At 49.2% G+C, this 13,447-nt stretch overlaps 1 protein-coding gene across 1 annotated transcript in view; it reads left to right on the top strand.

The window, feature by feature from the left end:
- Positions 1–13,447, top strand: part of RASA3 (RAS p21 protein activator 3) — a 122,304-nt gene that overhangs the window by 73,541 nt on the left and 35,316 nt on the right. The window contains exon 5 of the mRNA XM_033104599.1: positions 6,048–6,124. Within this exon, the coding sequence (XP_032960490.1) occupies positions 6,048–6,124 (77 nt within the window). The remainder of the gene's footprint in view (positions 1–6,047; positions 6,125–13,447) is intronic.

Here is a 13,447-nt window from a genome sequence, read left to right as displayed (position 1 = left end):
CAACTCTTCCCCATAAGGGCTGTTCTTGGACTTGCCCATAACTCGGGGTCACTCCCCATGCTGAGTGCCAAAGAACACCTGAACCCCGTCAGGAGGGTGGCCGTGTCTTCTCTTTTTTTGTGAACCTGGCTTGGGTGGTTTCCAGTTAAGCCTGTTCAAAACCGAAGCTGGTGTCTGTAATTTCAAATTTGGGGGCCAAGACCAGATAGCACAGTGGCTCCTAAACTGAGACGCACGAGTATTTTCATTGGCGGGGGAGATGTCAGTGGCTTGGCAGAGGTGCATGACGGAACACAGGCAGGCCTGGCTCAGAGCTCAGTGTCCCCATCCACCAGTGAAATATGCCAGGGGTGGTCCTCTCCAAGCCTCAGTCTCCTCATCTGTAAAGCAGGCTTTTGTGAACAGCTGGATAGTGCCCAACGTTTTGGTAGGACATCCTGGCCTCTCCGGGCACGCCCTACCCCAGTGCTCCTCACCTGGCATCTGGAGGCCTGGCTAACCCGCATGTCTTCACGCTTCACCCTCGGCCTCAGCCGAGCTCTGAGGGTGAAGGCAGGAGTTTCAGGGTTTCTGCCTGCTGAGGCCATGGGGTGCACAGGCCTTGGTGGCCACTGGGATTGATCTACAAACATTAACAAAGAGGCAACCAGAGGGAAGTGTTGAGGAGTTGAGCCAAAGAGAGGCACAATAAGGGTACTTCACATTTAATTAATTCTGACCAAGGGGCCCACACATGCTATGGACGTTAGAAGACACTGTAATTACTGCAGAACTAATCACTCTGCCCAGAGTTCAAAAGCAGAGTTTAAACAGTAAAGATGAATGTTAACACCAGGAGTACAACAGCCAGCCGCACCTGCTCAGGTGATTGGAAATCTCATCTTTAGACAGAAAGTTCCAGAAGCGATGTGCTGTGAATTGGTGCTGTGTAACTGGAACCCTTACTGCTTTCCATTTTGATAATTTTCCCCATCACTTTTATTCTGAAGTGACATTGCCTGTGGTAGCGTCATCAGAACGGCTTCTGCACGCAGCCTGCAGCAGTGTCCTCACCATGTTCTTCCCCCGGTGTTACCCCCAGATTTAAGTTGGATGTTTTTGGCAAGTGTGACTTTTCTTTCTCCTTGCCTTTTTTTTTTTTTTTTTAACTTTTAATTTTGAAATGCTTAATGATTCACAGGAAGTCACACGAGAAGTACACAGGGAATAATGATTAGCAAATCGTGTGCTCTCCTACTTAAAGACTAAAATTAGTGAAGAAAGTGCTGTGTTCCTTTTCACTATTTCATAACTGACGCCTTTTATGTGCCTGTGGACAAGTCCCCTGTCCTTCTCAGCCGGGTTCTTATCTATGAGATGGGATACTGACTCCAGCTGGGCCAGTTTCCTTGATATTTGAGAATTATGAACGGCAAAGGTATTACTATCCTTATTACTATGAAGAGAAGGAAGAAGCACCGTGTTCAGTGGGAGCCCAGTAAGGCCCAAGCTCTATAATGAGCGCGTTGCTTACTTAGTTCTTAAATGCCCACTCATAAAGGGGTCATACCTCCAAGGGAGCACTGCTCTTCTAGATTCAGTCTGGCGTTTAAAAGGCATTTTTTCCCTGAAGGCACAGTTCATTTTGAAATGTCACATTTATGGTTTTTAGAAGGGCAGAGGATGGCATACAAGTTCTTGAGTCCTCTGCTCTGTAATTCACGATAAAAGGCATGTGTCCAAAAGAAAGTGTCACAAAACTGGGGTCAACAAGAGATCAGTGGGTCACAGAAATGGGGGGGAAAGACAATTTTAAAAGTGTCTTGCTTCTTTGTGGAATTGGTGTTTTGGAAAGTCTCTGTAAATCACTGTATTTGGTAAATCACTGTATTAAAAAGGATTTGTCGTTTCTGTTCCTCCCTGACCTTAGGTAGCTAACAGAACGAGGTGATTGGCAGGGAAGGCCTGAGCTGTGGTCGGTGCTGGCTGCCACAACACATGCTCGGGTCGGGAAGGGTTCCCTTCTTCCCATGCCTCCGGTCCTTCTTGGTATTGAATCCCCTCACTGAGCCACCAGGGGCTCCTTTCCCAACTCCCCCAAGGACACTTGGCAGCCACTGAGCTCTGCTCTGTGCTCTGTTTTGTTTTAGTAAACATGTTATGAAAGTATATATTCAGAAAAGAATGCAGACACACCATCACAGCAAACTCCTGCAGCCATATCCAGATCATCTCTGGGAATTTGACTCATGTGTCAGATAATCCTATTTGAAGGATTTCCCAAGCAATCGATGTCAGCAGCTGTCCACACACAAGGACCCAGCTTGACTCTTTCTAAGGGTCTAAGGAATTGCAGGAAGGAGAGGGCAAGGTCAGGCCTCCTTCCTTCCCCTCCACTTATGTCGATGTATGTAGCCGAGCAGGTTGAAGCTCAGACTAGCATGTCTGTATCCAGGGCTCTGTGAGCCCAGAAGCCAGCTGTGCAGAGACTGAGCCTAGAAAACCCGAATTTCCTGCCTGTGCAGAGTGGGAGGGTGTGGCCCTCAGCCCTTCTGGGCGTCGGCGTTTGTGGCTGGGTTGTTTGTGCTGGAGGTGGTGTGATGCCCACATTGTGCGGCGTCTCCTGCATGTCAGTGACGCTGCGTAACAACTGACGTGAATGTGTGGACTGCAGATCTATTGAGTTAGCTTCCGGGGGGAAGGACCTTTCAGGGATAAATAGTGTTTGTATTGTTGTAGCTCACACCATCTTCTCCCACATCACCAGAAAATGGTACCAACACGAATTAGCTGACAATATCTGCCACCTTGGTAAGGAAGTGTTTGCCCTAAGAGAGGAAACATGAGCAGTCACAGGGTCTACTGGTGTGCACATGTTGTCCTCTTCTGGGATAAACAGGAAACAGGACGCCTGGGCGTCCGCAGTGGGGGCTCCATCTCACCCCAGACACGTTCTTCCACTTCTCAGAAGCCCATTAAAAGGAATCAGTGAAATATCAGTCTGAATGGCCATGGCCAATGTAAAAAATTAGGCCATGTAAGAGTTGGTACCCAGTGCATTTGAGGAGGCAGGTGGAGAACCAAACTTTATAGGAGTCTGTTCTGGGATAACTTCTTACGCTGTTTTATCGCGAGGTTTTGTTCTGGGTTTGGTTTCCGAGGGCAGGTTATTAGTTGCTATAAGGCTCAGGGTCCTCATCTTAGCAGAGGGTGACTGTGCCTGATTTGTGGGATGTGCTAAGAATTACGGGATAATTCAGCAAGCTCTAAACCCTGGCTGGTGCTCAGTGAAAGGGAGCTTCAGGAAAGCAGTTTCATCAGCGTCATTGCTGTCACTTTGGGCGTTTCCCTCTCCCTAGCAACCTGCGCAGAGCCGGCAGGGCACTGAGGCACCTGTCTCAGTTACTGGCTCAGGAGTTACAGCTCAGCGAGGCCAGCCTGGAGGGCCATGCCCGGACACGTGTGAGGATAAATACCACATCATGGAGCCTGCTGCTGGGCACTTGTCACATGAGGGACTCTTCCAGGGCGGGAACTCACAAAGGCTCTGTGTGGGCAGAGCTATTGGTTCCCTTGGGAAGTCAGCTGCTTTTTTTTTGCCACGTGTGCGGTGTCGCTCAGCAGATGCCCCTAGGGTTCCCACCGTGGCAGACACGAGTCAAAACCCTTTGTAGATATTAACTCTGGGCTCAGGATACTGGGTGTTACTCAGGGTCACACGGTTGTGATGCTGGTGGCCTGGTCCTGCGTCCAGGACTTATTGCTGGGCATCCTGCCTGTCCATTGCTCCTGGCCTCCCTGCGGCCACTCTGTCCTGCAGGTGAGGAAAAGGCACAAAGGACAGCCCCCGGCCCTGCCTCGAGCTGGGGAGTGGTGTGGGTGAGTCTGCTGCCACGTGTGCCGGGCCGAGGTCTGGGATTCTCAGTGCCTGTCCCCCCAGAGGAAGCCGGTGGCTCTCCAGTTTGTATCAACAGGGAGCCTGGGGGCACCCCGTGCACATCAGGTCCTGTTGTGAGCGTGTCAGTGTTGTGAGCGTGGATGCTGCTTCTGCCACATCTCGTGGGAATCCTGGAGGCTGGCTGCCCACCACACTGCAAGCAGGGCCCGGCTGTGGCCTTCAGGAGCAGCCACTTGGTTCAGAGCTCAGCGATCCTGGAGCCCATCAAAGGGAGGAGCTGGTTTGCTTAGAGCGAGAGAGGCTTTCATGGGGGACTTGTGGGCTGGTGTTTTCGACACCACGTACTTTCCAAAACTATACCTGCCCAGTGAGGGGACCTGAGGGGCACGTGGGTGCATGGGGAACGGAGGGGACAAGAGGAGACTCAAGGTGGGCGGGGTGAAGAGGATGCACCCAGACCCACACCGGGGAGGTGTCGCCCCTGACCTGTCTCCTCATCAGTTCCTAGGTTCTGGTTTATTTGCGGAATAAGAGGTTTGTGGTGCCTCCTGTCCAATGACACTAGTGGTGCTTCCGCACAGGGTCAGGCTCTATGTGGGGAGTGCTCCCTGCACCTCACCTCTCGAGTGCGAGGAACCCTTCGATGACCCAGCTCTCTTTCATCCTCCGGAGACGTCCAAGACAGCGCCAGTCCTTTTCTCATAATCATTGTGGTGAAATGCTTCCCTGGTGGTTCAAACTTCGAGCTTAGAGTCCAACAGGTGAAAGGACAGCAGTGCTCTTTCAAATGCGTGGTCATCGGGAATTGCTTTCCTTAAGCAGAAGAGCCAGGAGGTTTCAGAACAGTAACTTGGGGAGATGGATCCAAAAACCTGTTGTTGTTGGCCAGATGGTTTCTCACACGTTAAGTTCAGAACCTGGGCTTTCTGTGGGCAAAAGGCCAGCACATTCTTCCTGTGGCTGCTCCAGGTCCCTTGGATCCACCTCATCCAAGGATCTCACGTGGGTCCAGCAAGGGGAGGCAGAGACAGGAGCCCTGCAGGACAGTGGGCTGGAGCGCCAGCAGGATGAAGAGGAGAGTGGCTGCTCCCCGTGTCGGGGAGGACGGGTAGTGCACACCTGGTGGGGCAGATAAAACAGGTGTCTCTGACTCTGCCTAGGAGCACTAGCTGTACAGGAGTGATAGCAGTGCCCAGGCCTCTGGGGGAGCCAGCCAAGCTTCCTGCTCATACCCGCCCCATTGGTCCTACCTGCCCCGTTCAGCATCCTGTCCCGTCGCAGGGTCCTGCATTCTTCAGAGACAAGGCAGTTTTCAAAAGGCTCTCCCCATGCTGCAGAATCTAGACGTTTTAGTCAGAAAGGACCTTGGATATTATTCAGTTCAGCCTCTCTTTTCTAATCGAAAATAATTTAAATTTTAACGTGATACTATGTACTCTCATATACGTGAGTCATATAACTGTTGAGTTTTTTGTTTTGTTTTGTTTTTGGAGCAGGGTCTTCTCATTTTCTTCATGGCCCCTTTTACTCTTCCCTCTCATGACCCCCGGGCCCGTGATGATAATCTGGTTGTGTCCTTCTCACCCATTTGCTTTGTGCTCTAGCTGGTATGTCCCTTTGCACAGACACAGACACAGGTAGACTGGAGCGCCAGTTCTGCCCACGGTAGTCCAGCTACCTCTGCTCTCCCTCCTTAGAAGCATCAGCACTAACTTCCTGCCTGAAGAGCAGGACTGAGATTCCCTGGCCTCTGATCCCGTCCTCACCGAGGACACAGACGCACCAAGACATCCAGGCAGAGAGTTCTCCAACCTCACCCCTGAGGCTTTGGGGTGTCTGACTGCAGACCCGAGTCATTGGAAAGAATACAACCTAAAGCAAACATGTTTGGGATGCGCTTTCTCAAGTACCTTTTTCTTGCTCGTTTTGACTTCTTCCTTCTGAAACAGACTGCTGTCAGCGGAACTGGGAGCCCAATGTGCCAACGGGCTGGAACCTTTAACCCTCTGGGGGAGCCACGCCCCACCGTGGTCCCTGGGATCTGAGTGGGGGCTGGTAGTATGGTGGGCGCCATGCGCGTCAGGCAGAACTACAAGTTTGCGAACGGAGATTGCGGCTCTCCTCTGTGCTTGGCCATCCCCCCGTGACCCTCTGTCCTTGTGCCTTTCAGGGCAAGGTCCACCTGGAGCTGAGGCTGAGTGAGGTCATCACCGACACCGGTGTCGTCTGCCACAAGCTGGCTGCGCGGTAAGACACGAGTCTGCCCAGAAATAGAAACTCTGACCCCCAGGCAGTTGGGCAGGTTGTTGTTTTTCAAACAAATGAATCTGAATTCCCAGACTTGGTTTATTCCCCAAGATGACATCAGTTTTAGAGGTTCTGGCACGTTCTTAATGTATTCAATAAAACAAATGCTCATCCTAGAGGTGGCGTATTTGGCTTTTGTAAAAAATAGCCAGTTATCCTGTGTGACATTTAGGCAGAGAGGCTGGCGTGGCACCCCCGTGTTACAAATGAGGAAACAGTGAAGTGGTGTGCCTGGGGCCAGATGGCAGAGCTAGGACCTGAGCACAGACCTCTAACCTGGAATCTAGAGCTCCTTCTACCCCGTAATGCTTGATGACTGTGCCCTTTCCTTGGGCGTAGGCAATGATGGCAAAGACTCTAAGTTCAGCGTTAGGTTCCACTCCGTCTGGCCCGCCGGCAGATAGTAAAGAGTATGCCCCATTGGCCACTGTCCAGGAGGGCCCTGTCCCAACGGCCCACAGCATAGTCTGCATTCATCGCCTGATGGCTGGAAGATGGTCGCTGATTAATTCGGGCTAAGGGCTGTCACTGTAGAACCTGCAGGAGGACAGAGTGCAGCAACAGCTATAGGACACGCTGAAAGACACAGTGTAGTATGTATGCAGGATGTGTAAAAGGTGACGATGCCTGTTATCTGAAATGGGACTGGGGCACACCTAGGAGGTGAATTCAGGAAGCTTTGTCCGTAACTCCTCCTTCATTATTCCTATTCTTCTTAAAATGGTTGCTGTGCTCTCAGTTCCTGTAGCTGTGAGGAGAGAATTACCTATTCTTGTTTATTTATAGATTTATTCCTTGTTCAAAGAGCACTTAAGGCTGTTTATCACAAGCCTCACAGAATAAGAAAGTGTCAGTTAGTGGTGGGGAGACAGAATGGACCAGGCTGGGCAGAGAACAGAGCCAGGAGGGCACACACAGGAGACGTGGGCCAGGAGCCCTGTCCCAAGAGTGGCGTCCAGCCTCACATCTGTTTGATGGAGGGTGAACTTGTCCACCCAGCACTGAGTCCGCGTGTGACTCAGCAGGACACCGCATCATCGGGTCTCTGCGTCTTATTACAGTGTATGCTTGGCTGTGGTTTCCGGGAACACAAGTGTCTAAAATCAGGACCGCCTGTTGGCATCAGCAGCCACCCAAGAGTAGGTGTGCAGCTATTTCCAGACTGCCACCGCTGGCACACGAAATCCCAGAGGCGGGTGACTTGGACCTCACGCTGAGGGCTTGGGGTTCTGGTATGAAACACAGGGGCGTGCTGTGCCCAAGGCCCATTTAGTTTGGTTTTGCTTTTTTTCAGGAGCTTTGATTTAGAGAAGATGTAAGGGTGGGAGTTGGGATGGTCCCATGCATCCTAGTGTTTCCTGGCAGGAGAGGCCTCCAGCCGCGCGCGCGACCTGAGCCTGGCCCCGTGATGGCCTCAGGCTGCGTGGGCTATCTTGGATCCTTGCAGACGACTGCTAACTGGAGCATGCCTTGTTAAAACTGGGCCCCACGGACACTGTTTATCTAACTGGGTTCAAATTCATGCAAGGAAATGAGCTGTGTTCTGAAGAGCTTCCCTAAATCTGTGTGCCGGCATGGCTCTTGTCGACACTTTTCCTGCTCAACTATCTGAATGTCAGGAGGATGTTAACCACCTGCCTCACCAAGTTCTGGGTTGTGTCCTCCAGTGATGGGCTGCACACTGTTTTCCTTAGTGCTCCAGGGGGACGTTTGACCCCTTCCCCATATGCACACGAGGGACAAGAACTAAGATCAGCGGGCCAGGGTCCCTCTGCCCACACTGCCCTAGACACGCCTCCCTGTGTGTTCTCGGACACGTCAAGCCCACCCTGCCATGGCCTTTGTCCCCAAGGGAGGCGCAGCTGTTCACTATTCTATACACATGTCCTTCGTGCAGCATGTCCCTCTGAGGGCCTGCCTGGTCCAGGGGACTAGTGTAGGCTCTGAGCAGCACCGCACCAGCTCTGATGTCAGCAGGGCACCGGCTTTAAACAGCTCACACACCATGTAACAAGCATCATGCAGGAGACATGCCGCATGCCGAAATGGCATCGTTCTGGAGAGACAGCTCTCCCGGGAGAGGGGTACCAGCTGGAGCTTGGGGGAGGGGCAGGACCGATGGCCCAGTGGGAGGAAGAAGAGGCCTAGGGGAGAAGCTGAGGCCAGGGAGGCCCCCACAAGGCATTAGCTTGCTGAGACCAACTGGAGAAGGGGAAGCAGCTGATGAGATTTGCGTTCGGAGCCACGGCTCCCATACCACCTTCCACGTCCCCTGCCTCCCTGACTGCACCCCCGCCCCCATCCAGTCACACTGTCTCTTGGCTCTCCTGGACTTGGGGGCTGGGGGTCTAGGCTGCTCTGTCTTCTGCCCGATGCCCCTCATCTCCTCATTCTTTGTTCATGCTGACTTCCTCTGTAGAATGCAGCCCTGTGGGGGCTGGGATGTGTCTGGAAGCTGTTGGGTGGGTCTGGAGCTCCTACGCACTCCTGAAACACTGTGGACAGCAGGAAGGCACCTCAGGGGGCCGTGGGCCTCTGCCCATCCCTGATCAGCAGCTCAGCCGCCTGCCTCTACAGAGCAACCTGTTCCGGGCTCTACAGCTATTGACTGAGTGATGATTGTCCCCCAGGTCCCCACTGGATCCTGGGCATGACTTTTTGGGAAGTGGCAGCATATGTCAGTGTGCCCACACGTACCCCTCACCCACAGGACACAGGGCAGTTCATTGGGATTGTGGCTGTGAGGGGGACTCAGTTCTCCCACCATTTGCACACCCATTTGTACACACACCAGCATACACACTAGTAAATAGTAGCACACACTAGTACATATGCTAGTACACAGCACCACACACATGCCACTACATGTGCTAGTACACAGTAGCATACACGTGTATACGCACTACTGCATTTTGTTCAGAGTCCTGGGGCAGAAGGGTCCCCCACAGGAATGTAGTAAGGGAGAAAGAGTGAGGGTCCCAAAGGGCTCATATTCTCCAACTGACGTGTCTAAGGGACCAGGACATTTCTTTCCCCATCTTGCCTCTCCCTGTATTATTGTTTTGTTTGTTTTTTTCACTAGAAAATATCCATTACATACCATCAAATTAAGCATTTTAAAGGGTATAACTGTTAGTACATTCACAAGGCAGTGCAGCCGTCACCAACCACTAACCACTGTCTAGTTCCACAACGTTTTCATTGCCCCAAAAGGAAATCCCGTCCCCATGAGCAATCACACCCCAGCCCTCCTCCGCAGCCCCTGGCACCAGTAACGTACTCTCTGTCTATGGATTTGCCTATTTGGGATGTTTCATATAAATGGAACCATGTGGTCCTTTGTGTCTGGCTTCTTTCACTTAACATAATGTCTTCAAAGTTCTTCCATGTTGTAGCATGTGTCAGAACTTCATTCCTTTAAAGGCTGAATAAAATTCCACTGTACAGGTATATCATATTTTGTTTATCCATCATCCATTGATGAACATTTGGGTTGTTTCCACTTTTTGGCTATTGTACTAGTTTTTGTATAAACTTATGGTTTCATTTCTTTTGGGTAGATACCTAGGAGTAGACTTGGTGGGTCATATTGTAACTCCATGTTTAACTTTTTGAGAAACTGCCAGCCTATTAGTCACAGTGGCTGCCCCATTTTACACCCACCAGCTGTGTGAGGGCTCCAATTTCTCCACATCCTTGCTAACCCTTGTTATTATTGGCTGTCTTTTTTATTGTAGCCATCCTAGTGGGTGTGAAATGGTTTTGATTTACATTTCCCTAAATGGAATAACTGAAGATGTTAACCACCCTTTCTTTTCCTCGGTGGCTATGTCTTCATCTTCTCTGAAGAATGGCTATTCAAGTAATTCACTGATTTTTTAAATTGGGTTGTTAGTATTTTTATTATTAAGTTGTAAGAGTTCTTCATATATTCTGGATACTAGATACTTGTTAAATATATAATTTCCAAATATTTTCTGTTATTTTGTTGGTTGTCTTTACTTTCTTGATAGTGCCCTTTGTAATATAAAAGTTATAAATTTTGATGAAATCCAATTTATCTACTTTTTCTTTGGTTGGTTGTGTTTTTGGTACCTGTCTGAAAAATTGTTTTCTAACCTAAGATCATAGAGATTTACACTTATGTTTTCCTTCTAAAATTTTTATATTTTTAACTCTTAACTTTAGGCTTTCAATACATTGGAGTTCATTTTTATTTATATATGGTGTGAGGTAGGGGTTAACTTGTTTTATTTATTTCTTTGTTTTTTAATTAATTATTTTATTTACTGCATTTGAATATCCAGTTGTCCCCGCACCATTTGTTGAAAAGACCATTCTTTTCCATCAAATTGTCTTGGCATTTTGTTGAACATCACTGGACTATAAATATGTCAGCTTCTATATGGAATCAGTTCTAGTTCAATGATATATGTCTATCCCTGTGCCAGTACCACAGTCTTGATTACTACAGATTTGTAATAAGTTTTGAAATCAGAAAGTGTGAGTCTTTCAACTTGGTTCTTCTTTTTCATGACTGTTTGGCTATTCTGAGCTTCTTTTATTTCCATGTGAATTTTAGGGTCAGCATTTTAATTTCTGCAAAAATAGCAACTGGTATTTGATAGGGATTGCATTGCAGATTCAGTGCAGATCAACGTGGGGAATTAACAATACTAAGTCGTCCAACCCCTGAACACAGTTTCTTTCCATTTAGTTAGTTTCCATTCTGTAATTCCTTTAAAAACTGTTTTGTTTTTGTAAAGTCATTAGTAATGCCCCCTCTTTTATTACTGATTTTAATAATTTGAGTCTTCTCTTTTTCTTGGGCCAGCTAGCTAAAGATTTGTCAAGTTTGTTGATCTTTTCAAAGACTCCACTTTTGGTTTCATTGATTTTTCTCTATTGTTTTTCTAGTCTCTATTTCATTATCTCTGCTCTAATCTTCATTATGTCCTTCTTTCTGCTTGTGTGGCGTTTAGTTTGTTCTTCTTCTGGTTTCGTAAGGTGGGAGTTTAGGTTATCAATTTGAGATCTTGTTTTCGTTTTTAATGTGGGCGTTTATAAGCTACTAATTTCCCACTAACACTACTGTCATTTTTATATTTTATAACTTTCTTTTTTAGAGCTCTCTGTAAGTCTATTCTACATGCCCGAGACTTTCCACAAATAGCTGTGAATTGGGATGGAACAGGAGACAATGGTCACCCCATCTGTGATCAGGTGCAAAAGGCTCTGGACCCAAAATCCTGGTGTCCAAGGGTTAGCAAAATGTTCCTTAACTGTGTGACAGTGGCCCAGCCCCTTACTGTCTCTGCGTATCATCTTCCTTGTTTAGTATGAGAGCAATAGCTTCTAGGCTGGCATTTTCCTGGGTTGTAGAAAGGAACACAAGCAGTTATGTATGTGGCCTCTCCCCTCGTGGCCTGGTGCCTCAAAGGTTAGCAAGGGTTTGGGCCAACCTCGTGGTGTGTTATGGGCTTAGAAGAAATTAAGAGCTGAGAGGATGGGACACTGAAGCGAAGCCAACTGGGCAAAGTCAAGTTCATTTCAATAGTTTTCTCTCCTTGCCTGAGTATCACCTCAGGCCCCCCCTTCTGCCCAGCAGCACCATGATTTAGTCCCACTTTACTCACTAGAAAGTGATGGACATGGAGCAGGGCCTGTGCTTATAGCCTGGGACGTGGTCTTTGCCTCCTTGATGCGTGTCATTCCCTTATCGCAGGTGTTAGTTTCCTGGAGCTGCCTTAGCAAAATACTACAATCTCGGTGGCTTAAAACAACAGGAATTTATTCTTTCACAGTTCTGGAGACCAGAAGTCTAAAATTTCGCTTGGGCTGCAGTCCCTCTGGAGGCCCTAAGGGAAGGTCCCTTCCTTCCTCTCCCATCTTCTGGGGCTGCAGGCATTTGTTCCTGGGCTTTGTGGCTGCATCACTTCCATCTGTCTCTGTCTTCACACAGCCCTGTGTCTGTGAAATCTCCCTCACATAAGGTCATTTGTCATTGGATTTAGAGCCCACCCTAAATCCAAGGTGGTCTCTTCATCTCAAGATCCTTAACTTGAATGTCTGGAAAGGCACTTTTTCAAATAAGGTCTCATTCACAGGTTCCAGAAACATCTTCATGGGGACTGCCTTTCAGCCCTCTCCAGCTGGCGGTTCCTCCTGAGGCAGACAATCCTCCCACCCATCACATCCTCCCTGGGCTTCCCTCTCCACTCACCTGGCCCAGACAATCACTGTGGGATCCCCAGGGGTATTCTGACTGGGCAGAGTTCTGTTGCCAGGCCCACCCTTTCCTGCTGCCCTAAAGAGCAAACTGCATGTTGTCCTGTGAGCCCTTGAAATTCCTTTTCTGAGGTTGCCTGTTTTATTTACAAACCACCCCGACCCCCATTCAGGAGGCTGGAGGCTCAGGCCCTTACTCCTTGTTCCTGTTCCTGATAACGGATGTCGGCTGTGGGCTTTCCCCGCTGCATCGCAGGAAGGACCTCAGCTCTCTCTTCCCTGCCTGGCTTAGTGAGTGAAAACTGGGTGCTGGGGGAACCGTAAGAAGGGGGCAACATTTACAGCACAAGTAGCAACAGGAGGCTTTACGCCTGATTGGTGCCCGTCAGCACCGAGCCTTCTTGTGGTTCTGCGGAGAGAGAACCCTCCCAGAACCTCGTTCTTTCTCCCAGATGTCTCATTCTTTCCTTCCACACCGCAGCTGTCCCGGCCAGAACTCATCTGTTTGTCTTGTTTTACTCTATGTCCCAGTCTACTGGCCTGGATGCCTGATGGAGGCCCAGGTGGTTTGGTGACCGCTGTCCTGATGTTCTTAGAGTCCGTATGTGCACTTGGCATCTCCCAACCCCACCTTGGACACTTACCTGTTCATGTGTGAATGGCTTGTCTTTCCAACTAGATTTCAAGCTGGTTCTCAGGGGTCCTATGTCATGCTTCTTCTTCTTTTTTTTTTTTTTTTATTTCCAACAAAGATAAACCAACTTTTTTTTTTAAGATTTTATTGGGGAAGGGGAACAGGACTTTTTTATTGGGGAACAGCGTGTACTTCCAGGACTTTTTCCAAGTCAAATTGTTGTCCTTTCAATCTTGGTTGTGGAGGGCACAGCTCAGCTCCAGGTCCAGTTGCCGTTGTTAGTTGCAGAGGGCACAGCCCACCATCCCTTGCGGGAGTCAAACCGGCAACCTCATGGTTGAGAGTACGCACTCCAACCAACTGAGCCATCCGGGAGCTCAGCTCAAGGTGCTGGGTTCAAT

Source organism: Rhinolophus ferrumequinum, chromosome 4, assembly GCF_004115265.2.
Source record: "Rhinolophus ferrumequinum isolate MPI-CBG mRhiFer1 chromosome 4, mRhiFer1_v1.p, whole genome shotgun sequence".
Taxonomy (NCBI): Eukaryota; Metazoa; Chordata; class Mammalia; order Chiroptera; family Rhinolophidae; genus Rhinolophus; species Rhinolophus ferrumequinum.
The sequence above is the reverse complement of the archived record's forward strand: the minus strand, read 5'-3'. Positions and strand labels throughout refer to the sequence as shown.